General features: G+C 38.7%; 1 protein-coding gene and 1 long non-coding RNA gene across 2 annotated transcripts in view; one reads left to right on the top strand and one right to left on the bottom strand.

The window, feature by feature from the left end:
- The window catches only part of RAB39A (RAB39A, member RAS oncogene family), a 37,646-nt gene extending 32,658 nt beyond the window's left edge, over positions 1–4,988 (bottom strand). Inside the window, exon 1 of the mRNA XM_090267860.1 lies at positions 4,630–4,988. Within this exon, the coding sequence (XP_090123986.1) occupies positions 4,630–4,856 (227 nt within the window). The 5' untranslated portion in view covers positions 4,857–4,988. The remainder of the gene's footprint in view (positions 1–4,629) is intronic.
- Positions 4,989–5,334: 346 nt separating this feature from the next.
- On the top strand, positions 5,335–27,026 carry LOC150018829 (uncharacterized). The gene is made up of 3 exons (XR_016509227.1): positions 5,335–5,483; positions 25,819–25,960; positions 26,996–27,026. It is a non-coding gene; the product is annotated as an uncharacterized LOC150018829 (long non-coding RNA).
- The last annotated feature ends 69 nt before the right edge of the window (positions 27,027–27,095 follow it).

The raw sequence follows: 27,095 nt of genomic DNA, 5'->3' as shown, positions 1-27,095 counted from the left end.
TTGGTAAGTTCAAAAACTGCTTTGAGCAGTGGGAAAAGTGTATCAATAGGTGTATTGCATCAAATAGAGAGTACTTTGAAGGTGACTGAAATTTAAACAAGAATAAATACACATATTTTAATTGGAAAAGAAGAAGTAAAACTGTCATTATTTGCAGATGACATGATAGTGTACATAGAAAACCCTGTAGACTGCACCAAAAAACTACTCAACTTAGTAAGTTTATTTGGCAACATAGCAAGGCATAAAGTCAATATTCAGAAGTCAAAGGCATTTCTGTACACCAGCAATAAGATATCAGCAATAGAAACTAGAAAAAAAATCCCATTTACTATAGCAACAAGAAAAATAAAGTACTTAGGAATAAACTTAACCAAGGAGGTAAAAGACTTATACTTGAAAAACTACAGAACACTGAAGAAAGAAATGAAAGAAGATACAAATAAATGGAAGCATATACCATGTCCATGGATGGGAAGAATCAACATCACTAAAATGTCCATACTTTCCAAAGCAATTTATCGTCGTCGGCAGCCATCCGTCTCGAGAGACGATGGTGTAGCTTCTCAAGAGTCTATCTGCACCGCCGAAAATGGCTGTGCAGTCCGACTCGGGAGTGACACGGTATCTGTCTCCTCCCGTGTTGAATCGACATCTTGCGATGACGCTGGAGTGTCCTCTCCAGTGAAGCTGAAGCTACAGAGCCTGGGCAGGGTGATATGGAGGGTCTGCTGTTGCCCATGCAGCAGACCCCCCCTCTCTTCGCAGCTGAAGGGTCCAAGGGAAAGACGGAGTCAATACAGCTTGGCTTCAGGTGCGCCGCAGGAGTTGCCGGTGTTGACTACAACGTCAAACCGCCTTAGGGACTCCGGCTCCGGATTTTCTGTCGGGGTTTACTCCCTTAGCCTTTCCCCTGAAGAGGTATGCCGCAAGGCAGCGGAGGTTTTTTGGAGTCAGAGTTTTCCTTCTCTGATGTGCCCTGACTGGAAGATCGAACCAGCGACACTTAGCTCGCAGGCCGACGCTCAATCCACTGAGCCAATCCAGCAATTTATAGATTCAATGTAATTCCTATTAAAAGACCAATGGCATATTTCACAGACCTAGAACAATACTTCAAAAATTTATATGGAACCAAAAGACCCTGAATAACCATAGCAATCCTGAGGAAGAAAAACACAGCAGGAGGAATCACAATACCTGATATCAAACAATACTACAAGGCCACTGTAATCATAACAGACTGGTACTGGCATAAGAACAGACATATAGATCAATGGAACAGAATAGAGAGCCCAGAAATAAACCAAGTCTGTATGATCAATTAATATTTGACAAAGGGGGAAAGAACATCAAATGGAGTGAGAAGAGCCTCTTCAACAAATGGTGCTGGGAGAACTGGGCAGGGACATGCAAAAAAATGAAACTAGACCACCAATTTACACCATACACCAGAATAAACTCAAGATGGATCAAAGACTTAAATGTAAGCTGCAACACCATAAAATTCATAGAGAAAAACACAGGCAGTAAAATTTCAGATATCCCATGTAGCAATATTTTTGCTGATATATCTCATAAGGCAAGGGAAATAAAGGAAAGAATAAACAAATGGGACTACATCAAACTAAAGAGTTTCTGCTCAGCAAAAGAAAACATCAGCAAGATGAAAAGGGAACCAACCATATGGGAAAACATATTTGCCAATGATACCTCACACAAGGGTTTGATATCCAAAATATATAAGGAACTTATACGACTCAATACCAAGAAGACAGAATGGGCAAAGGACCTGAACAAACACTTCTCCAAGGAGGACATACAGAGAGCTCATAGGCATATAAAAGAATGCTCAACATCACTAGCCATCAGAGAAATGTAAATTAAAACCACAATGAGAAACCACCTCACACCAGTCAGAATGGCCATCGCCAACAAATCAACAAACAACAAGTGCTGGTGAGGATGTGGAGAAAAGGGAACGCTAGTGCACTGCTGGTGGCAATGCAGACTGATGCAGCCACTATGGAAAACGGTATGGGATTTCCTCAAAAAACTACAAAAGGAACTGCCTTTTGATCCAGCGATTCCATTTCTAGGATTACGTACACCCGAAGAATCCTGAAGCACCAGTTCAAAAGAACCTATGCACCCCTATAGGTGCTATTTACAATAGCCAAGTGCTGGAAACAGCCTAAGTGCCCATCAGTAGATGAGTGGGTCAAAAAACTGATACATCTGCACAATGGAATATTATGCAGCAGAAAGAAGAAACTCCTACCTTTTGCGACAACATAGATGGAACTGAAGAGTATTATGCTTAGTGAAATAAGCCAGGCAGCGAAAGACAAGTACTATTTTATATCATCTAATACTGGAAACTAATGAACAACACAAACAAATGAGCAAAACAGAACCAGAGGATGGTAAACAAGGAACAGACTGACCAGGGGGAAAGGAGAAGGGAGGAAAGGGAAGAAAGAAGGGGAAGGGTCTAGTCAAGGAACTAGTTAGTATCAATGACCCATGGACATGGACAACAGAATGGGGACTGAATGTGGGAGGGAGGGTGGGCAGGGAATGGGGGAGCAATGGAGTAAAAAAAATGGGACAACTGTAATAGAAAAACAATTTAAAAAGAATACACGATTTTAATAAATAAATTCTGGGTTTTTTGAGGTCCCCCCTCCTATTTATAAATACACCTTGGGTAAAGAGCCAGACAAAAATAAAGTATAACTTTTTCAGCAGACGTTTCCTACATGTCCTTGTGTTATTATGGGATTTCCTGTCTGGTTTTAATAATGTATATAAAATGAACTACTATTTACAGTCTTCTTAAAGGTAATAATCTATTTAGCAGAAAGCTCTTTAAGATCTATATAATTATCCTTTACTCTCTTGTCAATAAGTTCAGGAGCTACTTTTAAGGGATCAATTAGATACAACAAGATTTTACTACTCATGTTTCTTGCAGTTGCAATTTAAAGCAAGAGCTATAAGTAAGTGCTTTCTTTCCTGACCCTGATATATCTTTGAATTTATCTCTGATTGCAATCACAAGGAATTTGCAATCCACCTTATAATAGTAAAACTGCAAGAAATCTTAAGAGATCACAATGGCTCCTTCATTTCACAGATGAAGAATAAAAAGTTTGAAAATTATTTTAATTAAAGGGAGCTTCTTGAAGAGGAAAAAATTTTTTCATGGAATTCTAGGTGTTGTATAACTCAAATCAATAACCTTTAACACGTTTTTGAAGGTCTGGCCTTACTATCTTTCCACTCGGTATATAGAAAAACTAAGGAATAAGCAAGCTAAGCAGTTCACTTATGTTATCTCTATGAATCTGTGTCATAGCTGGGAAAGGAAACCAAAACTTTAGATGTTGGAACAATCTCACAGAAGTAGGCTGATCTCATAGAGAATGGGATGTCTGTTGGGTTGAGGAGGAGCTGTGTTTGGGAAGTCCCCTCATGGAGTACTGTATTTCAGAAACCTAGTGCTTGCTGAAGACTGAAAAATGCTTGCTTATGGATTCAAAATCTTTAAAAAACAAACAAACACAAAGACCACAATATATCAGATTCCTCAGCTTCCTCTAAAAAGTGTCTTTGAATCCTAGAAATTTAAAATGTGCTTTATATCTGGTTCAGTCTTAAATATCCAGGAAATACATACAATTTGCATTTAGTTTTTATTTAAATAACATGAGTCACCTTTGTAAAATCCTTCTTTCAGTGTCTCAGCAAACGTTTGGAATGAGACTACTTATTTGAATCCCTCCTTCTCTGTTTAGAAATGCATATTCTGATGTATCATCACCCTGGAACGTTAAGTGCCCATTATAAAATAAATAAACAAAAGTTCCCGACAAACCTAAGTATAGCTCTTTTCCCCATTAAAGCACCAATGATGACAAACTTCGAAAGAGATCTCAATCTTTAAAAAACAAAACAAAAAACCCTCAGCTATGCCAGTGTCCCTGATTTACATCTCGTGGTTGTACAAGAGACGTTCCCACGGGTCATGGCCCAATATTTCTGATGACCACACTCGGTTCTGTGAGATGCTCAACCATTACCGCATCCATCTCCCTCTAAACGATGCTCAATGAGCTCATGCGGAAACCTGGACCTCAGCCCTACTTGCAGTGAAGCAAAGGGATCATTCACTAAGTGTAGTTCTCCTGGGCCGCACAGAGGAGAAACAGCTTGGTCAGAAGAGGAAAAGGCGAGCTCGGAAGAGGGTGTGTGCTGCGAAGGACTTTGAGTTTAGGGAGAAAGCAGCAGGGGAGCCAAGAGCTGGGGGCCAAAATGCCAGCAGGGGTAGAGAGAGCGTTCACCCCTGGGGAATAGGAGCGTGAGTTCAGGTGGTAAGGAAAGACTGAAAGGGCGCGCAGGAAATGGGCGCCAAAGAAAGAAGTGAGTAATTGCGGAGAAGGAAGTCGTTCCTGGAAGAGGAGGGGCAAAGGGGAAGCGAGAATGAAGTGTTTGCACTTTCAAGAGGGAAGGACCAGAGAGCATCTCCCCAGCAGGGTTCCTGCGGCCGACTCTTGGGGAAGGCGTGCACGGAGGGGGCGGCGCGGTCCCTGAGGTGCCCGGGTATCCCCTCTCCAGCGGCCCTACCTGAACCGCTCCTGCCCCGCCGTGTCCCAGAGCTGCAGCTTGATCCTCTTGCCCGGCTCGATTTCCAGCAGGCGGGAGAAGAAGTCCACGCCGACGGTAGGGTCGCAGGCGGGGGAGCGCAGTCCGGGAAAGCGGCCCTGGGTGAAGCGGTGCAGGAGGCAAGACTTGCCCACGGTGGAGTCCCCGATCACGATGAGGCGGAACTGGTAGATCCAAATTGTCTCCATCACTCACGTACCCTACAGGCTCCTGGGCCGCCCCACCCTCCCAACGGCCCTGGGCAAGTTCGGCCGCGGGAACTGTCCCTTCAGCACCTCTCGGACGCCAGCCCGCTGGCTTCCAGCATATTCCTGTGGCTGCGGGGCCTAGCCCCGCCCATTCTGGAGGGAGAGGCGGGGTCAACCAGACCTCGGCCAGGGGGTGGGGCGGGGCGGGGCGGGGCGGGGCGGGGCGGGGCGGGCCCGCAGCGTGGGGGAGGGGGAAACAGGCTAGCTGCGCCCGCGGGCTCCGGCCAGACTTCTGTAAATCACTCTCCCGCTAAGCTCACTGGGCGCCGGTGGGAAAGTGGGTGTGGTGAAAGGACGTGACAGAAACAACAACCAATGAAAATAAAGTAAGGTCCCAACTCCGGTATTGTCGGTCAATGAAAAGTGAGAATCATTTTCTTGCAAGCGTCAGGGCGGGCTTATCAGGTTCCGGCTCTGATTTTGAAAGTCAGGGAGGTCATAATCTGGGTCACTGCTGTTGCTTCTTTAATAGATTTGACCAGCTCTGTGGCCTCCGTTATTTCCAGATTTATGAAGATTCTTTTTGACGCTTCCTGGTCTCTAGTCCTGATGAGCGTCACCTCCGAGGTATTTTAATGTGAAGTAGTTTGAGAGCACGATTGAAATAAATTTGCAGAGAATGTTATGGATACTTCTGTAAGGGCTTTGGCCATTGCTCCCTGCGACTAGTATATTTTTTATTTTATATTTTTTGCTTTTTTTAAAGTATATTTTATTGATAATACTGTTACAGTAGTCCCAGATATTTTTCCCTTTGAACCCCTCCACCCAGTACCCTCCTTCCCTCCAGCAGTCCCATCTCCCCTTAGTTCATGTCCATGGGTCCTGCATATAAGTTCTTTGGCTTCACCCTTTCCTCTATGATTTTAAACTTCCCCCTGTCTATTTTGTACCAACTAATTATGCTTCTTAATCCCTGTACCATTTCCCCATTTCTCCCACTTCCCCCTCCCAGCTGATAACCCTTCAAATGATCCCCATACCTATGATTCTGTTCCTATTCTAGTTTGCTTAGTTGGACTTTGTTTTATTTTTTAGATTCAGTTGCTGATAGTTGTGAGTTTATTGTTATTTTAATGTTCATAGTCTTTATCTTTTTCTTAAATAAATCCCTTTAACATTTCATATAATAATGGCTTGGTGATGATGAACTCCTTTATCTTTACCTTGTCTGGGAAGCACTTTATCTGCCCTTCCATTCTAAATGATAGCTTTGCTGGATAGAGTAATTAATCTTGGTTGTAGGTCCTTGCTTTTCATCACACTGAATACTTCTTGCCTTCCAAGTTTCTTTTGAGAAATCAGCTGATAGTCTTATAGGAACCCCTTTGTAGGTAACTCTGCTTTTCTCTTGCTGTTTTTAAGATTCTCTCTTTATCTTTCACCTTTGGCATTTTAATTATGATGTGTCTTTGTGTGGTCTAGCTTCTTTGGGACTCTCTGTGCTTCCTGGATTTGTATGTCTATTCCCTTCACCAAATTTGGGAAGTTTTCCTTCATTATTTTTTCACATAAGTTTTCAATTTCTTGCCTTTCCTCTTCTTCTGGGACACCTGTGATTCAGATGTTGGCACGTTTAAAGTTGTCCTAGAGGTTCCTAAGCCTCTCATTTTCAATTCTTGTTTCCTCATTCTGTATTGGTTGGCTGTTTTTTTCTTCCTTATGTTCCAAATCATTGATTTGAACCCTGATTTCCTTCCCTTCATCATTGGTTTTGTGTGGATTTTTCTTTGTTTCATTTAGCATAGCCTTCACTTCTTCCCTTCTGCATTTTCTGTACTTAAGCATATCTGTCAAGTCCGTGAGCATCTTTATCACCAGTGTTCTGAACTCTATGTATGTTAGGTGGGCTATCTCCTCATCTGTTAGGTTGGCTATCTCCTTGTTGCTTAGTTATCCCTCTGAAACCTTGATCCATTCCCCTTTTGGGCTATACTTCTCTGTCTCCTCATCTCGACAGGCTCCTGTGTTTGCCTCTGTGTCTTAGGTAGAGCTGTCGCACCTGTCTGGATGAGTATTTTTTCTTTATATCTTTGTTTGTTGGACTTCCATGCAGCCTGATTTTCTGGAACTTCTGTTTGTCTCTAGTTTTGAGGTAGTTGTATTCCTTCTTAGTTGTGGAGGTAGATGCAGCATGTTTGTCTAGGCCTCTATCTTGGGCAGAAGTCCCACTAGTATCTTTTTCTCACTACTTTCACTACCACAGAAGACTGAGAAAAATGCCAAGTATCATCCCCATACTCTCAGTGTCCTCCAGCTCACGAAAGGAGTGAAGGAAACAAATGAAATATTGAGATGCTCAATAAAGATCCCATGCCGATCGATGTCCCTTGCATATTGAAGTTTCTCTCCCTCTCTCCCTCCCTTGCCTGCTCTCTAAAAATAAATAAATAAAATCTTTAAAAAAAAATCCTGTTCTATGTCTCCCTTCCATAAATCAGAAAAATCTGAATGTGGTCTCAGTTTAGCTCGTCTGGTCAGGGACCTAATAAACAAAGCACACCTGAATTCTGGTGAGACCTTATTCATTTTCTCATGCCTTTCTTAAAACTGGAAAATAATGAATTCAAAGTTTATCTTTTAACATAGTTTTAAAGTATAGTTTTGCCAAAATAAAATTTTCAGCAGTTTCACACTTTTTCATGCTCACATCTAAACCTGTACTATCATTATTATCCTTCCTTTCTTGTTTTGGGGAAAGAGGGTATGTTTAATCCCCTGCCACCTATGTTTTTTGGACTTTTTTCCAACAATTGATCTCTATTTCATAGCATTTATACTTTAAATCTCCCCCTTTTCAATTATTTCTACTTCTCAGCCTATAAACCTACTCAAGTCTCCACAATCCTAAAACCAAGCAAAATATCTCTTCATTATGCCTCTCCTTTAGAGTTTTGCTTCCTACATTATTCTCCTTTTTAAACATTAGGAAAGAACCATTTATTCTCATTTCTCACCCACCTGTTGGTCTTCAACAACCCTCTCCATGCCTGATACACTCCTGAAATTTTCTAATACAGCTGCGTCCTCCTGCAGAGTTCTACCTGCCCCACTCCTCCAATCTCATCTTTCTTGACCTCCTGGTAGTTTTTCTTGATTATGTTGTGTTGCAAAATGCTGAAGTGGTTGACCCAACTCTTCACCACCATTCTTCTAGTCCTCCTCTAGTTAGGGATGGCCAAGTGAAAGAGTTCGACCAATGAGAGGTATGTAGGGCTTCTGGCAACACTTTTGCTTTTCTGATAAGAGACTGGCACCTGTACTGCCCTTCAGTCTTTCTCCTTGCCTTTTCCTTCCTACTTCGAAAGTGTAACAACCACCTTGTGACCATAAAGACAAAGGCTAGATGCTAAAAGTGGTAGTTGGAGAGAAAGCAAGAATTTAAGTCCCTGATTGAGTTGTTGATCTGTTGTATCATTTCTGGACATCTTGTTTGTGACAAATAAATCAATACCTGTTTAAGCTACTGGTGGTTGGATTTTTTATAAGTGCAGCATGAAAATTTATTTCTTGGCTTCTATAAAAACATTCTCTTCTAGTTTCCTCTTCTTTTTAAACTTCTTCACTGACTCCTCTTTCTGTGACCTATTTCTTACATATTGAAGTTTCTAAGAGCTACATATTTCCTCTCTGTACCCTCTTCCTTTTTTTTTCCCCCCTGCTTCTCTTTGAGCTGTTTCTGGTGGCTTCATCTGCTCCATTGACTGTGGTTACTCCCTTACTCAAACCATATGACCTCTGCCCAATCTCAGTTTGGTCTTCAGATCTACATTTCCAACTACCTCTCCTCTTAGATTTTGGGTACACATTTCATATTAAACACATCTGCGTTGGTTAGGATTCTTTGAAGCAAACTCCAGTTAGGGAGATCTACAAAGATGAGTAAACTTATCATAAGGATACATAAGTATTTTTATGGAATCCATAGGAAGAAATGTAGCTGGTATTAGAAAGGGATTAGAACCAGAAAAGGGAAAGCTGTAAGGTACCCAAGCATCATGTGTCTTTGTCTATAACATCTGCTCAATTCTCTCTCTCTGCAATTCTCTGCAAACCAGTTTTCCCTGCTGCTTAGTTCATATGGAAGACCAAAGTTTCTGCAGTTTTCATGTTAGACATCTAGATACATATGGAGAATAATTTCCATTTCTCTGTAGAGACCGTCTAGTTGTCCCAGTTTGAAACAGATGTTCTTACCAAAGAGATATGGCCAGTGGGACAGGAATTTGCATCAAGCCAATCCCTTTGGATGAGGTATATGAGGTATTCGCAATCCTGGAGAAGAGGTAGGTCAATACCTTCCTTCCCTTTCTGTCATAAATATATTCTCACCCTAACTGGTCTGTCTTAGTGGGTTGGGCATCATCCCGCAAACTGAAAGGTCACTGGTTCAATTCCTGCTCAGGGTACATGCCTGGGGTTGCAGGCCAGGTCCGCGGTGGGGGGCATGAGAGAGACAACTGACTGATGTTTCTCTCTCACATTGGTGTTTCTCTACCTCTCTTTCTCCATCCCTTTCCTTCTCTCTAAAAATAAATAAATAGCCCTGGCTTGTGTGGCTCAGTGGATTGAGCGCCAGCCTGCAAACCAAGGCTTGCCAGTTCAATTCCCAGTCAGGGCACATGCCTGGGTTGTGGACTGGGCCTCCAGTTGGGAGCGTGTGAGAGGCAACCAATCAATGTTTCTCTCTCCCTCTTTCTCCTTTCCTTCTCCTCTCTCTAAAAATAAATAAATAAAACATATATAAAAGTAAATAAATAAAATCTTAAAAATATAGTCTCTATAATGTCCAAAAGTAAACTCAGAAGCCTTCTTGACATGTTTTCTTTTCATATATATTTACAGGTTGGTTAATGACTTTAGTATTTATTCTAGCTCGTTAGACAAGTGAGAGCTTGTGGTGTTGAATTTGGAGGCTGAGGGTTTGTGCTGTGTATCCATCTTGGACTCCTCCTTCTCTTTGGAAATATTCAGCCAATCATTAAATCCTTTTGCTTTTACCTCATTAATATCTTTCAGATTTATGATACTTGTGCACGTCACACTGCCACTTCTTTGTTCAATCTCATCACCTTAGATTCTATTTCTCAATAGCTTGTTTTAGTTTCCTAGGGCTGCTATATCAAAGTACCAGAAACAGAATGGCTTAAAATATAGTTGGCTCTTTGTATATGTGGGTTCCATATCCACAAAGTGAACCAAATTTGGATTGAAAGTATTCAGATAAAAAAAACTTTTACCTTGTGGCTGACATGTACTATGTAGTTAGGCCTGGGATGGTTGCCTCTGTATCGTACTGAACATATATAGGCTTGTTTTTCCTTGTCATTATTCCTTAACAATACAGTATAACAACTATTTACATAGAGTTTGCATTGCTTTAGGTATTACAAGTAATCTAGAGATGACTGAAAGTATATAGAAGGATGTGTGTGGGTTTTACACTAATACTATGTCATTTTATATAAAGGACTTGAGCATCCTTGAATTTTGGTAGCAAGGGGCTCCTGGAACCAATCCCTTGCAGATATCGAGGGACAACTGTAACAGAAACTTATTATCAGACAGTTCAGGAGGCTAAAAGTCCAAGATCAAGATGCAAGCAGGGTTTGCTCCTTCTGACGGTTGTAAGGGAGAATATTCCATGCATTTTTTCCCTACCTTCTGGTGGTTTGCTGGCAATCTTTCGCATTCCTTGGAGTGTAGATATATCACTCCAGTGCTTCACCTTCTAATGGCATTTTTGTGTCTTTTCACCTAGTCTTCCCTCTGTGCATGTCTGTGTCTGTGTCCAAATTTTGTTTTTTTTATAAGGTCATCAGTCATACTGGGTTAGGGCCCATACTAATGATCTCATCTTACCTTGATCATTTATCTCCAAAGACTATTTCCAAATAAGGCACATTTTGAAGTACTGGAGGTAGAACTTCGATCTGTCTTTTTTTTTTTTTTTTTTTTGAGGATACAATTCAACCCATAATAGCCTACAATTTAGTATCTACATTGCTTCCAGAATTAGTTTGTCAAACACCTTTGGTGACTTATTCACCCTAGGATGAAGTCTAAATACCTAATTATGTTATGTATGACCAATCATAATGTGGCATCTCTAATCTAGGCAGTGATTCCTCTATATGACATGCTATTCATGTTTTACTTTTTTTCCTCCCAAAGCTATTGTCTCTTCTCCTTATACCCCTTCATCTGGTTGTCAAATTTCTACTTATATCTTAAGGCACAGAACAAATATTATCTCCCCACTATAGTCTTCCAAAACCATTTATACCCACTAGGAGAATCGATTTATCTCTAATCTGTGTCCTACAGCAGTTAAGCAGAGTACTCTGTACTTGTCTTCTATAATATATCTCATATTGAATTGTGGCTATTGGTATGCCTGTCTCTCTTGCTAGCTTGTAAGTTCCTCAAGACTAGGAGGACTTACTAATTCATTGTTATTTCTTCAGCACATATACAGCTAGCACATAGTGGTGCTCTATAAATTCTCACTGAGTGGAAATAAACTGTTAACCATAATTCTCTATGAACCTGGACTACTATTACATATGTGCAGTGTGCATACAACCTGATGAGCTTCATGATGAACAAAAATTAATTAATTTATGATTACAAAAATTTGGCTTTGAATAATCCAATAATAACCTTAATTTCAACTATATTTGGATATCCATGTTAAGTACAAATAATTTAATATTTTAATTAAAATGGTATGTAAGTGTTTATAGAAGTGTAAACTTAGAAAATAAGGCAGGTAAGTAAGGCACATTTGTTTTAAGAAAGCTGCTTATGCTGCAAGGATATGCTACTATATATTTCTAAAAGAAAGTGAAAATCTGGGAAGAACTGGGAAGGAGGATCTAACCTTTTTTTTGTTGTTTATTGATCAGGAGTCAAGAGACCTGTGTTAAGGTCCCAGTATTGCCAGTTAATTTGGGGGCTTTTTATAAACCACATACTTTCTCTGAGTTTGTTTCATCATCTACACAGTAAAAAGGTTAAACTGCCTCAATGTTTTTGAAACTGGGGATAAGAAAATCAATTTGGTGGGTAACTACCAGACTAAAAAACAAAAGAAAACACCAGAGTACATTGTACATAATAGGGATGTTTGTGTTTCAATGATATGTGCATAAGTGTGAGTATGAGCATGTGTGTGTCCACACATGCGTGTGCTCTGGGTCAAGATGTAAAATGTATTTCTTTTGGATCAAAGTAAAAAATTTCAAAAGCCAGTGAACTAGATGATCTCTAATGCATCTTCTGGTTTTGAGAGTCTCTTAAAATACTCACAACTTCTTCAGGTGCTCTTTGTGTTTGCTACATTAAACACCAAGAAGTGCTTTATATAGTTGCTATGGGTGTTGTGATACACAAGTGAGAAAACAACCTGAAGAATGTGCTCCTTTGTCAGTCTTCATCACCTTAGTTACCGGAAGCACCACTTTTTTAGACTTTGTCTGAAAGGAAAAAATTCTGAGTATGGAGAGTAGAGACAGAATTTTATTAGTTCAAGTTCATATTTATAAATTGAGTGTTTCATAATTTTTGGCTACAGAGGATTAACTTGATAATAAATTATATTTGATGTTAAAACTGGATATTTTTCTAACAGTTTCACCAGGGAGTGATGAGATAGACTATTGTGGGGTCCATATGAAGTGATTAAGATCCTCGGTACCCTAAATATCCTGATCCTCACAATTAGAGACAGATTAAACTAGAACCAGATTTCTGATTTCAACTGGTTAACTAGCTTCATTTAATTCTTGTTTAACTAACTAATTGGGCTGTTTGAGAAAATAGAGCTTTTCCAGAGTATATGAATAGTGTGAATGGAAATAAAAATTAGACGTTAGCTTGGAATGTATGTTCATGCTACCCACAGTACTCTAAAAAATTATGATTTTTGTCTTTACAATTTTTTCCTGAAGAGGACAGGCCATCCAAAATGAATCAGAAGTCAATTTATACTTTAAAAATGTAATAGTAATTTTTAACTTGTGTGGACATTATTTTAATTTTATTATATTTGTAGTGAGGAGCATCTGATGGTAGAATTTCCTCTAGGTACTCCTTAATGCTTAAAAAATAAGACTACGATCCAATTAAAAAATGGGCAAAGGATCTAAACAAACACTTTTCCAAGGAGGACATACCGAAGTCCCACAGGCATATGAAAGGATGCTCAACATCACTAGCCATCAGAGAGATACAATTAAAACCACAATGAGATACCACCTCACACCAGCCAGAATGGCCATCATTAACAAATCAACAAACAACAAGTGCTCGTGAGGGTGTGGAGAAAAGGAAACCCTAGTGCCCTGTTGGTGGGAATGCAGGCTGGTGCAGCCACTGTGGAAAACAGTATGGAATTTCCTCAAAAAACTAAAAATGGAACTGCCTTTTGACCCAGTGATTCCACTGCTGGGATTATACCTGAAGAATCCTGAAACACCAATTCAAAAGAACTTATGCACCCCAATGTTCATAGCAGCATTATTTACAATAGCCAAGTGCTGGAAACAGCTTAAATGCCCATCAGTAAGTGAGTGGGTAAAAAAACTGTGGTACATTTACACAATGGAATATTACATAGCAGAAAGAAAGAAGGAACTCCTACCCTTTGCCACAGCATGGTTGGAAATGGAGAATATTATGCTAAGTGAAATAAGCCAGGGAGCAAAAGACAAGTACCATATGATCTCACCTATAAGAAAAACCTAATGAACAAAAATAAACTAATGAGCAAAATAGAACCAGAGACATGCAAACAAAGAACAGACAGCGTCCAGAGGGGAGGAGGGGAGTAACGGGGGAAAGAAGGGGAAGGGTTTAGTCAAGGAACAAGTATAAAGGACCCATGGACATGGACAACAGGGTGGGGACTGACTATGGGAACAGGGGTGTGGGGGTGGGGGTGGGCAGGGCAGGGGAGAGCAATGGGGGATGAACTGGGACAACTATAATTGAATAACAATAAAATAAAAAAACAAAAAAACAAAAAAATAAAGTCTTAAAAAATCTGAAAATAATAAATAAAAGATAAGACTTCACAGCCATTGCTTTAGCAAAGGCCTTTGTCATCTCTCAGTTAGGTCAATGTCCAATTCTACACTCTACCTTTAATACAATGAACTCATATAAACATTCAGGAGTTCAAATGATCTGAACAAATATGGGGAGGGAGAAAAAAATCCTGAACTAACAAGAGTTTAAACTTACAATGGCTGATAAAAAATATCCTAAATAACTACATTAGGTCATTAGTTGGAATAGAAGCTAAGAGTAAAGACTAATCAGGACTGCATAAAATGTTCTTTAGTCACCACTGGATTTTCTTTCCTCCTCCTATTTCTACTTGCCCTATGTTATTATACTATCTGTGGCTCCTGAAATGCCATGGTCTATCTCAACACCATACACTTTGAATGGCTGAGGATTAGATTAGGCTGTGAGTGACAGAAGAAAGAAAAATAATATAATAACAATGGTTTAAACATTGTAGAAGTTTATTTCTCTTTCATGTAAAATAAGTATAAAGTGATATGCAGGACTAACAGGGCAGCTTTCCAAAGGTGGGGACTCAGGCTTTGTCTATACTGCTTGGCCATGCTCTCCATGAGGCTTTTACCTCCAAAATGGCTGCATGAGCACCAGCCATCATATCTATATTCTAGTAAGCCAGAGAGGAAAGGATGTAGTAAGTGCATACCTTCTGATGAGTGATTCTTAGTGAATCCCAGAATTTTAGTGAAAGCAATTAATAAAGGGAATATCTCTTTTAGTTGGATTTGAAGTTTTGAGGCTAATGAGTGTAGCCTCCTTGCCATCATGAGGATGGAGCCAGCCTGGAGGAAGCAGAGACTCTTGAACCTGAAAAGAAACTAGGTTCTCTTGATATAGTCTGATCCCCAGCATCAAACTATAGCTAAAGCAAGGTGTACCTTGGATTTTTAAATTATAAGCTTACCTTGTTTTATTGAACTTTTCTTTATTGCTCTTTGTAGACATTGTATTTTTCTAGATTGAAGGTTTGTGGCAGCCCTGCATCAAGCAAGTCCATCAGTGCCATTTCCCCAAAAGCATTTTCTTATTTTGTGTCTCTGTGTATCAAGTTTTGGTAATTCTTACAATATTTCAAATTTTTCATTATTATTATATTTGTTATTATAATCTATGATGTTATTATTATAATTGCTTGGGGCACTACAAACTATGCGCTATGTAACATGGTGAACATAATAAAGGTTGTGTGTGTTCTGACTTCTCCACCAGCCAGCCGTTCTTCCCCGCATCCTCTTTTCAGGCCTCCCTATTCCCTGAGACACAATAATATTAAAATTAGGCCAATTAATAACCCTACAATGGCCTCTAGGTGTTCAAACTTCATTATTGTCTTACTTTAAGAAATAGTCACAGCCTCCCTAACTTTTAGCTACCACCATCTGAATCAACAACAATCAACATTGAGGCAAGACTGCACCAGTCAAAAGATTACAACTTGCTAAAGGCTCCAGTGACAGTTAGTATTTTTTAGCAATAAAGGTAGCTACATTGTTTTTTAAGACATGGTATTGCATACTTAATGGACTACAGTATAGTGTAAACATAACTTCTATATGTAGTGGGAAACCAAAAATTTCACAGGACTTGCTTTATTGCGGTGGTTTGGAATTGAACCAGCAATATTTCTGAGATTGTGATTATAAATTTTGACCATCTGAGCATAAACTAGAAGAATAGATCATTCAGTCAATCTTCCATAAAATATTATTTATCTCACTTGGACAACTATTGTGAATTTGATGTTATTCTCATTGCTAGGCACCTGGAGTGTAGTTAAAAGTAGAACCATAAATGTTAATAGTCAGCTGGGCTGGGAATAGAATTGACAACCTCTTTTGAAGGCAGAAAAGCCTTATAAAGGCATGGAGGTAGACCAGGAGACTACTCTTGGGTAGGGCCTAGATTTTCCTCAGGAGCTAGTTTGGAATTCACTATAGCACATAGACAAAAGTTTCTTCAAAACCCCAGAGGTCAATATAATAGACCATAATTTTAGTAAGTTAACCTGGAAAACACTTAAATTATATGAAACTAATACCTGTCTCAAACATTCAAAGTGAATATACATATAGGTAACTGAATGAGTTAATTTGTATAAGTTTAGGATAGAAGTAAGTTAAACATTGGCATCTGTTTTTCAAGGGTAAGAATTTACTTTTGGAACAGTTGACTTTCTGGAAGCATTTCTTGTCTGAAAATAGGAGATCAGTTATAACAAAAATACTAAAAGTGGTTTATATTTGCGATAAAGGCTGGCATTTTGTTTTGTTTTGTTTTATGGCTAAGGGCCTGTAATCTACTCATCCAAGAGCAGTATCATTAAGGAGCAATGTTATAAACAGAGGGACCAGTTTGTCTTTACCCCACTGGAAATTGCTATCTGGTTTATTAAAAGACAACTCTACCTATGAACAGGCTATTCACAAATGAGGAAATACTATGGCCATTAAGCTCTAAAAACTATGCCTCACCTCACTAGTAATAAAAAAGATGTGAATTAAAAAAATGATATGTAGTTTTTTCCTATCAAATTGACAATTTTGCTGAGGGTGACTAACACGATGATTGATCATTCTGGTTTTTCCTTACCTCACTTTTCCCATCACTGGAAATTAAATGATAAATGTTCAAGTTATATGAATCATCACAATGAATTTCAAGATCATTAAGAAAGCAATTCTGTTGGAACTTCTGAACTGTGAAAGTAGAATCACATTTTCTTCTAGTAACAAACCTAAAGCATTTAGAAAATTTTGCTTTCTATATATGTTCAGAAATCAGTATTACTGAGGAAGAGGAAAGAGAAAGAATTGGCTCTCTTCCAACTCTAAGCCTTCTCAGATGCCAGTTATTTCTGATTGGAAGTCTACCAAAGAGTGTTCAGGACCTATTCACCTCATCAGAGCTAAATGCTTGAGCTCTGATTATTCCTTAAGGAATGATTTAGCTTTTATTACATTTTCTGTCAAGCAACATTTCATTAGGAATAGGCAACCTGAATGTACCCTGCATTCTTCAGTAATGCATTCATGGAGTTACTGCAAAAGAGTACCCATTTATTTTTATTAAAAATATAGGGACCTGGCATTTTATAAAAGAGTCAGTGTTATGGCCCTCCCTAGAGCTAAATATATTGAACCGCATTTTCCTAACATCCTAAAGGTCTGAAAGTAAAGAAGAAACAAGGTTATTTTTTCTCCAAACCACCTTCTTAACATCTATTTGAATGATGGTGGCTAGCCAGTCATTCTTTGAAATCTTATATGCTCATCTTCTCAGCCTTGTCCTTGGAGCTTTCAGGGAGAGTCAACAGGATGTACAGCGTGGCTGGCTGCTACACTCTTCCATGATCACACCACCCTGCACACATTTGCACCCGTTTTCCTCCTTTTCTGTTCAAATACACCTTCCCCCACCCACACACATACAGTTTTTAGAGCTGGAAGAGACCTTAAAAATTCTCTAGTGCAGTGAAAGTTTATCATTTAAGTTTCAGTTTTTGCCAAAATCTAACAAGAGATAATGGCAGTTTCAACAGAATCTCCTGTACAACAGAGACCATATTCCAAAGTAAGATGTTCCAAGTCATTGATTTGAATCTCATCTTCATCCACTCTACTGTTGTTTCCCTGTAAATTGTTCTCTATTTCAATTAGTGAATCCTTCATTTCTGACTGGACTTTTTTGTTGTTGTTGCTGAGATAAACACTCAGTTCCCTGAGCATTCTTATAACCAGTGTTTTGAACTCTGCATATGATAGATTGCTTATCTCCATTTTGTTTAGCTCTTTTCCTGGAGTTTTGATCTGTTTTTTCATTTAGGCCATTTTTTTGTCTCTTCGTTTCGGCAGCCTCCCTGTGCTTGTTTCTATGTATTGGTAGAGCTGCTTTGACTCTGTGCCTCGGTGTTATGGCCTAATGTAATAGGTGTCCTGTAAGGTTCAGTAGCATAGCTTCCCCTATCACCCAAGCTGGGTACTTGAGGTGTACCCTTCATGTGGGCTGAGTACACCCTCCTCTTGTAGTTGAGCAGTGGTTGCTACTAGCAGATCAATGGGACAGATTTACTCAGGCCAGTTAGCTGCAAGGACCGCTGTGACCACTGACCACCAACCTCCACCCTCTGTGGAGGATCAGCTGTGCAGGGGCAGGGTGACGTTGCTCTGATGTGGTCTGTAGCTGTCCACTGGGTGTGCTGCCCCTGGGGTTTCCTTGGTGGTGCAGATTAAGGTCAGTCCCCATCTGTATTTTTCCCTGTGCACCCTGTCTGAGCTATAAAGCAATCTGAGATGGCTGCTACTTGTGCTGGGCTTGGAGATTTCCAGGTGAAACCAAGCTGTGAATCTAAGCTGGCTGCTGGTAGTGCTGGGTCTTGAGCTCCTTGAGGCCAGTTGTTGCTTGTTTGAGAGGTTTAGGAAGTTGTGAAGCATGAGCCAAGACCAGCCATTCATATGGAAAAGCTGCTTGGGTGGGCCCATAAATTGGGTGGGGAGGAGTCTCTGGAGGTCTCCGAGGCTGGTCAAAGAGTGTTAGCCAGGTAGATGGAGTCTCAGATATGCCACCAGCTTGCTGGCTCTGTGGGGGGAGGGTTTAGAAAAGGGACAATGGCCTCTGCTGGCCCTGATGCCAGACACTTCAGTTTCTCCCTGTATGCCACTGGTGCCCCCCCAGCTGCCACCCTGATGCTGGAGCTCAGAGGGAGTGAGTCTGGGTATGTGAGTCCATGTGTGGGTTCTTTAATATGAACTGCTTGGGACTCCAGCTGTTTCTTCCATGAACTCAATCCTCTCTGATTTTTGCAGCCTGAAGTTGTGGGGACTTACCTTCCTGGCACTGGAACCCTAGGCTGGCGGGGCATGGTGTGGGGCTGGGACTCCTCACTCCTGAGATAACCGTCCTGAATTTTTATCCACCACATGTGGGTGAGAGACCAGCTGGTTCCACATCTGCTCCCCTCCTACCTGTCTTGATGGATGTGGTTTCTTTAATTCTGTAGTTGTCATACTTCCATTCAACTTCCATTCGATTTCTGATGGTTCTGAGTGATGGTTCTATATTTTAGTTGTAATTTTGATGTGGTTGTGTGAGGAGGTGAGCCGTGTTTACCTATGCTGCCATCTTGACTGGAAGTCCTGCTTTTATTTTTGTTAATACTAGAAAGAAATTCAGACCTTTAGTGCTTTTGGCTAAAGACTATGGGAAGATAGTATAGTAAATAATTACATTTTACTTCTAGCCCTTATTTCTAATTGACCCATTACTTCTTGGTAACTTAATAAAGCTAAGAACAAAGTCCTTTCACATTACTGAGTAACTCTTTTAGGTGATACTGAAATTCTTTAAGGGAAATACCAGACTATGGTAGAGCTCCTAAAAAGTTTCCCAAAAGGTTACATAGATTAAGACTCTTTTCCTTTGGATTACTTTTGGCCACCAAGTGCTTGAGTATGTATAATGTTTTCTAAAACAGTGTAGTAGTTGATGTACATTCCTTCTGCTATTGCAAGTTGGATACACATGGAAGCAGTACAAGTTAGTGGATAGAGTCTAAGATTGGGAATCAAATTGGCATTCACATTTGGGATCTGTTATTGACTAGTTGTGTGATTTTGCTTACTGGTCTAAGTTATTTAATCTATACCCTTGTATTTCTAAATATGAAAAGATGCTTTTGGAATTATAAAAGAATATTGTATGCTTGTAAGAGTGAATTAAATTTGTTATTAGTAGATGTTAAACAAGTCACTTCTGAGTGACAGACATATTTTTTACTACCTTCCTAAACATCTTCATTTGGATGTCTTAAAGGCACTCTGAACACAAGTCTAATGTAAAATACATTATTTTCCATTTCAGACCAGCACATGTGCCTAAATTCTTCAAGAGGAATAAACTATGTTTGATGTAGTTGCCTTAGTCAGAAGCCAGAAATTAGGCTAGATTCCTCCATCCCCTCTATCCATGACACCCAGTCAGTACTAAACCTTGTTGATTCTATTTCCTAAATATCTTCAAACTCTGTTCCCTCCTCTCCGTTCTTTGTTTGGGCTCTCATCTTTTGTCTGGACTATTAGAATTTCTTTCTAACTAGTGTTTTTTGCCCTCTCCTTTCCATCACACGTTGCAGAATGATCATGACATTCCTGTGCCTCCTGGTGTTACAGCTCTGTATGGAGTGTTCCTGCTGACTTCTGACGTGCTTGTTTACCACATCTCCACATGTCCTCTGAGAACCAGCCACTCCTTGTGTGTTTGCAGCTTTTTTTCTCTTTTTTTTCCTCTAATGTCCTCTCCATATTCTTGTTTGTCTACCAAACTCCTACTTTCTAAAAAACTGCCTTTGTCACCTATTAGTAATATCACTCTTGCTCCCTTTTTAAAAATCCTCTCAGTGCTCTCTTGCCTCCCTGCATCAGAACCTCCTTGTTTCTACTTTCATAGAATCTTCTATCTAACTACATCAGGAAATTGTATAACATCTGTGTTTAAGGGCCCTGGAGTCAGCAAACCTGGGTTGAATGTGTACTGACTTATTAACTGTAATATTGGGCAATTTATATAACCTCTCCAGACCTGTTTCTTGTTCTATAAAGTGAGGATAATAATTTACCTATGGTAAGCACTTAATAATAAGGTACTGTTATTATTGCATTTTATTTATTTATTATTTATCCTCACTAGAGGATATGTTCATTGACTTTAGAGAGAGGAAAGGAGAGAGAGAGAAACATTGATTGGTTGCCTTCTGTATGTGCCCAGATCAGGAATCAAAACCCCAACCTAGTTATGTGCCCTGACTAGGGATCAAACCTGCAACCTTTTGGTGAAGGGATGACACTCCAACCAACTGAACCACCTGGCCAGGGCTATTTTGCTTTATTTTAATTAATGACTTATATATCTGGTTTCCTCTGTTGCCCATGAGCATCTGAAGTCAGAACTTCCTTAACTACATATTCAACAACATTAACTAATCACTTTTTATATGCATATATTCATTCATATAATACTGCCAATGTTCTGTCTGGGTCTAAGTTTGCCTTCCTCCTAAATCCATACTATTTTACCAAATAGCATCCTGGTTTTAATATCAATCTCTTTAAATTCTTCCAATAATTTGGTGGTTCCATAAAAATTTATTAATAGCCTCATGCTTATAGAGTAATTATTTTCAAACATTACTTTATTGCTAGATATGCTGTGGAAATAGGATCAACCCAGTCAGAGTTCAGGGACCCACAACTGAATACATTTGAGGATAATTTATATAGTGTCAGTGGATAATTAGGATTTAAGCATATATCTGAATATGTTTGGCTTCTTCCATGTGACCACATAATTCTAAACAAGCAATCAAATACATTAATTAAATTAACTTGGTCAATTTATTGACAAAAAGTCCCAATTAATTGACTAAGTCACCTAGCATAGGTGATTTATTTCCCATACATAAATGTTATTAGTGTAGATAATTGCATCTTATCCTTTCTAGAAATTTTGTATTCATTCTTTACTCAAATTTTTGTTACAAATACTTTACTAACCTTCATCTCATTTAAGTCAGCAATACACATTTAATTTGAAAACATTGCAGCATTTATCTTTCTTTTAACATGTTATAACTTCTATTGACAGAATTCCTGAAAAAAGGTTTTGGTATCATGCTTGCCTTATGATTATTATTATTATCATTATTATTGCATTGTTGTATTGCACATTTTCAATATCTTATATTTTGTTGAATAATATTGAGAAATAATCTTCTAGAATAATCATTATTATCATTCATGTTAAATATTTTTATTTCCTGAACTGACATCTATTATGTGTTTTGACCTTTATAATAGCCTGTCTTCTTTCCTCTTTTCCATCCTCTAGGTGAGGGCATTTGCTGGGTTGGTTCTGTTTTTCTTTATTTATATTTGCATCCTCAGAAATTTAATTTGTTTCAGCTACTACTTCTAGGCAAAAGAATCCCAAATGTCTTCTGTAGTATTGTCTTCTTCATATATCTTAAGCAGGCCCAGACATAATGAAAACTTAATTGCTCCTTGAAGTGCAGCGTGTTTGAAAATCAAACATTCACAAACTGAATCCTCCTGTTCTCTCTTTCTCTGTCAATAGTGCCATCGTTCTCTTGATGACTCTCAAAATCTTCATGTTATTTTTAATTTCTTCCTCTTCCTTGTGAAGAAATCACCAAGTTCCATAGATTCTATAGATACTTCCTTTGTTTTGATTTTTTCCCTTTGTATTCCTATCACTACTACTCAAGGGGACCCTATTACTGAATGTGGTGTTACAATAATTACCTTCTACTGGCTCTCACTACCTTCAGAATCCTTTCTTTTAAATTTATTCTACATGAGCAATCTTCTTAATACTATTCTATTGTGCAAAAAGCTTTTAATGAGGGTCCATAGAATGAAACTGAAACTAGTGGACTGAACTTCAAGGCCCTTCAAAATTTGGTCTCAATCTACCTACCTTTTTTTTTTTTTTATCTCCTCCTGTTTCTTATCAAGAAATTCCCTCTTACGGCCAGGCTCTTTTGCTTATTCTTTCACAGTCACATTTAATACTCCACCTTTTACATTGCTTCCAGATGCTCTCCTACTTGTCACCTATCTAAGGTCCTAACCATAATTTAAAGGTCAGGGAAAAAGGGTATTTTTTTCCCTAGGAAGTTTTCTCTGAGCCTAGAAGTATCTCACCTTGTGGAATTTATGGCTTGATATTTAGTATCTTACTTTGTCAGTTAACTTTTACTATACATTCTCTATTTCACCAATAAAGTGCTAATTTCTTGATGCCAAGGACACTTATGTGTATTAATACATATAGTAATGCCTTGAGCCTAAGGACTGTATACATTAAACCAAAAATTAGGACAGATGGTCTGTGAAAATGTGTCCTTATTGGAAGAGAGGACTGCTATTTGAATATGAGCCACTCCTCACTTGTGGAAATCCACTCAAATTTCAAACTTTATAACTCCTTTTTGTTGATGCATTGAAGTCTGTTTTCTAACAATTGATTTTTTCAGGACAGTAAGTGTGATGTTATTTGGCATATGTAAGTTAAAAGTTTAACTGTTTTATTAATTTAATTTTATCTAATGAGAAAACAAGTAAATCAAAGCATGAAAATCAAATATATTAAACCTCAAAATATTCTTAGCTGATTTATTTTAACAAGTGTTTAAATTATTTAGCTGTTCTGAATTTATTTGACTTTAATTATTTATAAAAGCACACTGTAGTGCATTAGTAAATGTCTTGAAGAGTGTTTTGTAAAAGTAGGCAGCATTTCAGTAATAATAGCACTATAACTCTGCCATTTAATTTTTGCTGACAAGTGGGTTGAGCTTGTGAGGATAATTGTAAGAAACATTAGGGGACAGTGTCTATATGATTGATACAGGATGACCCTCTAGTTGCCTTTTCAATTCTTTGTGCTACTATAGTTTTTCAATATTTTTCAAAACTGTAAGCAGTTCAATAAGACTTTTAGTTCATTCTTGAGCTTAAGGTATCATTTTTATATGCAGTCAATGCTATATGCCCAAATTTCTCAAGTGCTTACCTCCTTACTTTTCAATAACACTAATTTTAAATGATGTTCCATTACATCCTAAATGTTCAAATCTTTTCCCTTTCTACTTCTGCTTGGAAATTTTTTCAAAAGTACTTCAGTACTTGAACAATAATGCAATAATGTACAAGGTAGATTTTATGAACTTAGCTTCCTTATGCATTTTTCTCCTTAATTTCTTCCCTTTTGATATTTTCAATACAAGCACCTGAGTTATTCCCCAATGACAGTGAGATAAGTAAAAGAGGGCTACAGTAAGGCATTCCCCTAAGTTTGTTGGCTTTGAGAGCAAAACCAAGAAGAATCAATGCATTAATTATTTATTTCCTGCAGTGAACACCACCTGCATTTATTGCTGATGAACACTGTGCTTTAATCCTAGTGCTTAAACAACCCAGAAAGTTATAACCTGCAGCACTATCCAAGAGTCATTGTATTTCACAGATGTAAATATTCCAGTTACTAGAGAGACAGAATCTCTTGCAAGACAAGGGCTTCCTAATTTATGTATTGACTCTTTTGTGTTTCATTTATGTGATAACATCATAGCTTAGTACTTGATCATCATCATTCCTAGCACTTGATTTTCTTCCAGTGAGCTTTCCTGGTTAGCAAAGCCTGGAAAGGTAAAAATTAGATTTCCAGATTCTTTTGTGGCTGTGTTTAAAGAAAACCTTTTGTATGGATATTTTCAAACATTTACAAAAGTAGAAAGACTAGTATTTTGGATCCTGCATATCAGTGCATCATCCAGCTTCAACATTTTGCCAGTCTTGTACCATCTATTACCTCCACTTTTTTTTGTTAGAATTTTAAAAAACAAATCTAAGATGCCATTTCTTTGTACCTATAAATATTTTAGAAGGCATCTCTAACTGATAAGTACATTAAAAATATTGACAAGAGCTAGGCTCTTGCAAGATGTATATGATCAAGATGTGAAATGTAAAGGTGAGGTGGAGGTCATCTGTAACTTCTGTTGAATATGGGTGGTGAAAACTTTGTTTTGTTTTGTTTTTTTGCAACAGCAGTCCAGTGTCTAATTGTTCACTATTGGCCAATAAAAAGTCACTCCACTTACTGAAATGATTGATCTTTATCACCAAGGAGATATAGAAGTACAGTGGCCAAAAGTTTTTCTGGACTCTAGGAAGTCCTCTGGGTTGCCTCTTATGTGCCATGCCAGTGATAAAAGTTAATTTAAAGCTAAGCTACCTAATACAGGCAGGACTTTTCGGGAAATAAATAACATCTTGTGCTTAGATGGCATTGACTATGTGTTATCTGCTGTTCTAAGCATTTCATATGTGTCAGCTCATCTAATTCTCACAGTAACCCTATGATGGAGACCATTTTATTATCTTTGTTGTATAGATGAGCATACTGAGGCACAGAGAGATTAAATAACTTGACCAAGGTCACAGAATTAGTAAGTGGCAGAGTTAGGCTTCAAACCCAGGAAACATAACTCCAGAATCAGGCCCTTTATGACTGCATTTTACCAGTTATTAGTTTGGATCATCCTACCAGGTAAGACCCAAACCAGTTGAACTTCTGGCTGAGGGCAAAGGGAACGTGGAATGAATTATGAAGAAGAAAATTATAAATACCAACTACGGTTTTATGACCTGTAACAGAAATGTGACCTGTAATAGCAACCCAGGTTTTTTTCCTTTCAGTATTTCATATTGTAGCAGATGCCTTTGGTGTTCTCTAATTTCAACTGCAGTTGTGAATAGTGCCCCTAGTAAACAATTCCTTTGCTTGCTGACAGTGTCTCCCTTCAAGTGTTTCTCTGTTTTCCTGCTCAGGGCTTTCTCTGAAGTTGTGGGACTTTGCTCAACCGTGCACAGGGCAGCCCAGAAATGTAGAGGTGTTAATGCCCAGGGTCAACTCTCTACCCTGGGGGACTGGAATTGTTGGATAAATGCCCACTTCCATCCTTCAGAGGGATAACTTAGAGTTGCATTTGATCTGTTCCTCAGAGGATTCCCAGTGGAATCAGCTCCAGTTGCTCCCAGTGGTAGCCAGCTAAATAATGGGTATTTTATTATATTTCCTCCTTTCCTGTCTCAAGCACACCACTCTTCTAGTCTTCCTTTGTGGGATCACCACCCAAATAAATACATGCACCCATGTCCTTGTCTTGGGTATAATATTTATGTACCTGAACCAATTTTCATCATTTTTTCTTCTTCCTTTTTCTTTATTTGTGTAGGATATGTTGTTGGTGGTTAACTTCGTAATATAGCCCACTGCCGATAGAACACGAAGACAGGATTGGGACTGAACAAGATGAAGAATGAACATCACCTGGAGATGGATGCAGGGATTTTTAAGAATTTGAATATACCCTTCTTGTGAGAGATTTTTCATGTCTTTTCATTAGGAATAAAAAGTGCACTGTATTAGATAGGAGCAAGTTGTTTCTGCTCTTTGCATTGTTTAGAAGTTTAAGTATGGCTGTTGAGGAGCCAAAGAGCAGAATTTTGGGGAACATAATTCAATCCCATTTCCAATGCCTTCTACTTTCCCTTCTTATACTTTAGAGTCAGAAAAGTTACAAACTGCACTTTTAAGGTTCTCTTGCATTTATGATTATTGTTGTGATAGAGTTTCCACAAATTATATCATTTTTTATGCTTTACAGGTGGGAGTGAGGCAAAGGCTATCTGTCTGTAACTTCTAAAATTTTCCACTACCAAGTGTAGTGGAGGTGTTGTTTTCTTCTTTATTTTTTAGCTTTACTGGTAGCAAGAGGCAAGGCATTGGGCATCTGACTGACACGAAGTGGGCTCACAATCACCATGTGTGGCAACAGGAACTTGGTGGTCCATTACGGTTTCCACACTATGTTCCAGAGGCAGCCTCGGATTCACCACCTTCCTGACTGTGGCAGAGGCTGCAGCTCCTCTGGTAGGCTAGTTCTATAGTGACATTCTTTCTATAAGTCATCCCTGGAGACCTGACTAGTGTCTGCTTCTCCAGGCACTCCAAATGTTTTCTTTGTAGGCACTTAATTCTCCCATTTGTATCATTTTATGTTTAAAATGTTCCTAGTTACTGTTTTTGCAACTGAACCCTGACTGAAAAAATTGGAATGCGACCTGTCTCTGTGCGGTATCATTTCAGCATTTGGACCTGAAACTGCTCTTGCTTTGCTGGGGTGATGTCACTCTGTAAGACCTGACCTGAGGTGTTAGCTAGTTCCCTTTATGGTTTGTTTTCTCTGCTAAAACAAAAGTTCTTATTAAGAATGTTTAGGTCTGGCATGTAGAGATAATCTCTTTCAGCACACTCATTTTACTCTATTTTATTATATGTACTATGTTTTTTCTGTTTAGTTTCCTTTTTATCTACTTTTTAAATTTTTTATATATGTCTACACCATGTAGCCACCACTCAGGTCAAGATACGAACATTTTTTAGTACCCCAGAGGGCTCCTTCATGTTCTCTCCCAGTTGATATCTCCCTGTGGTGTTTTAGTTTCCTAG

This window comes from Furipterus horrens, unplaced genomic scaffold, assembly GCF_987537825.1.
Source record: "Furipterus horrens unplaced genomic scaffold, mFurHor1.1.pri manual_scaffold_2, whole genome shotgun sequence".
NCBI lineage: Eukaryota > Metazoa > Chordata > Mammalia > Chiroptera > Furipteridae > Furipterus > Furipterus horrens.
This window is presented reverse-complemented; position numbering and strand designations above follow the sequence as displayed.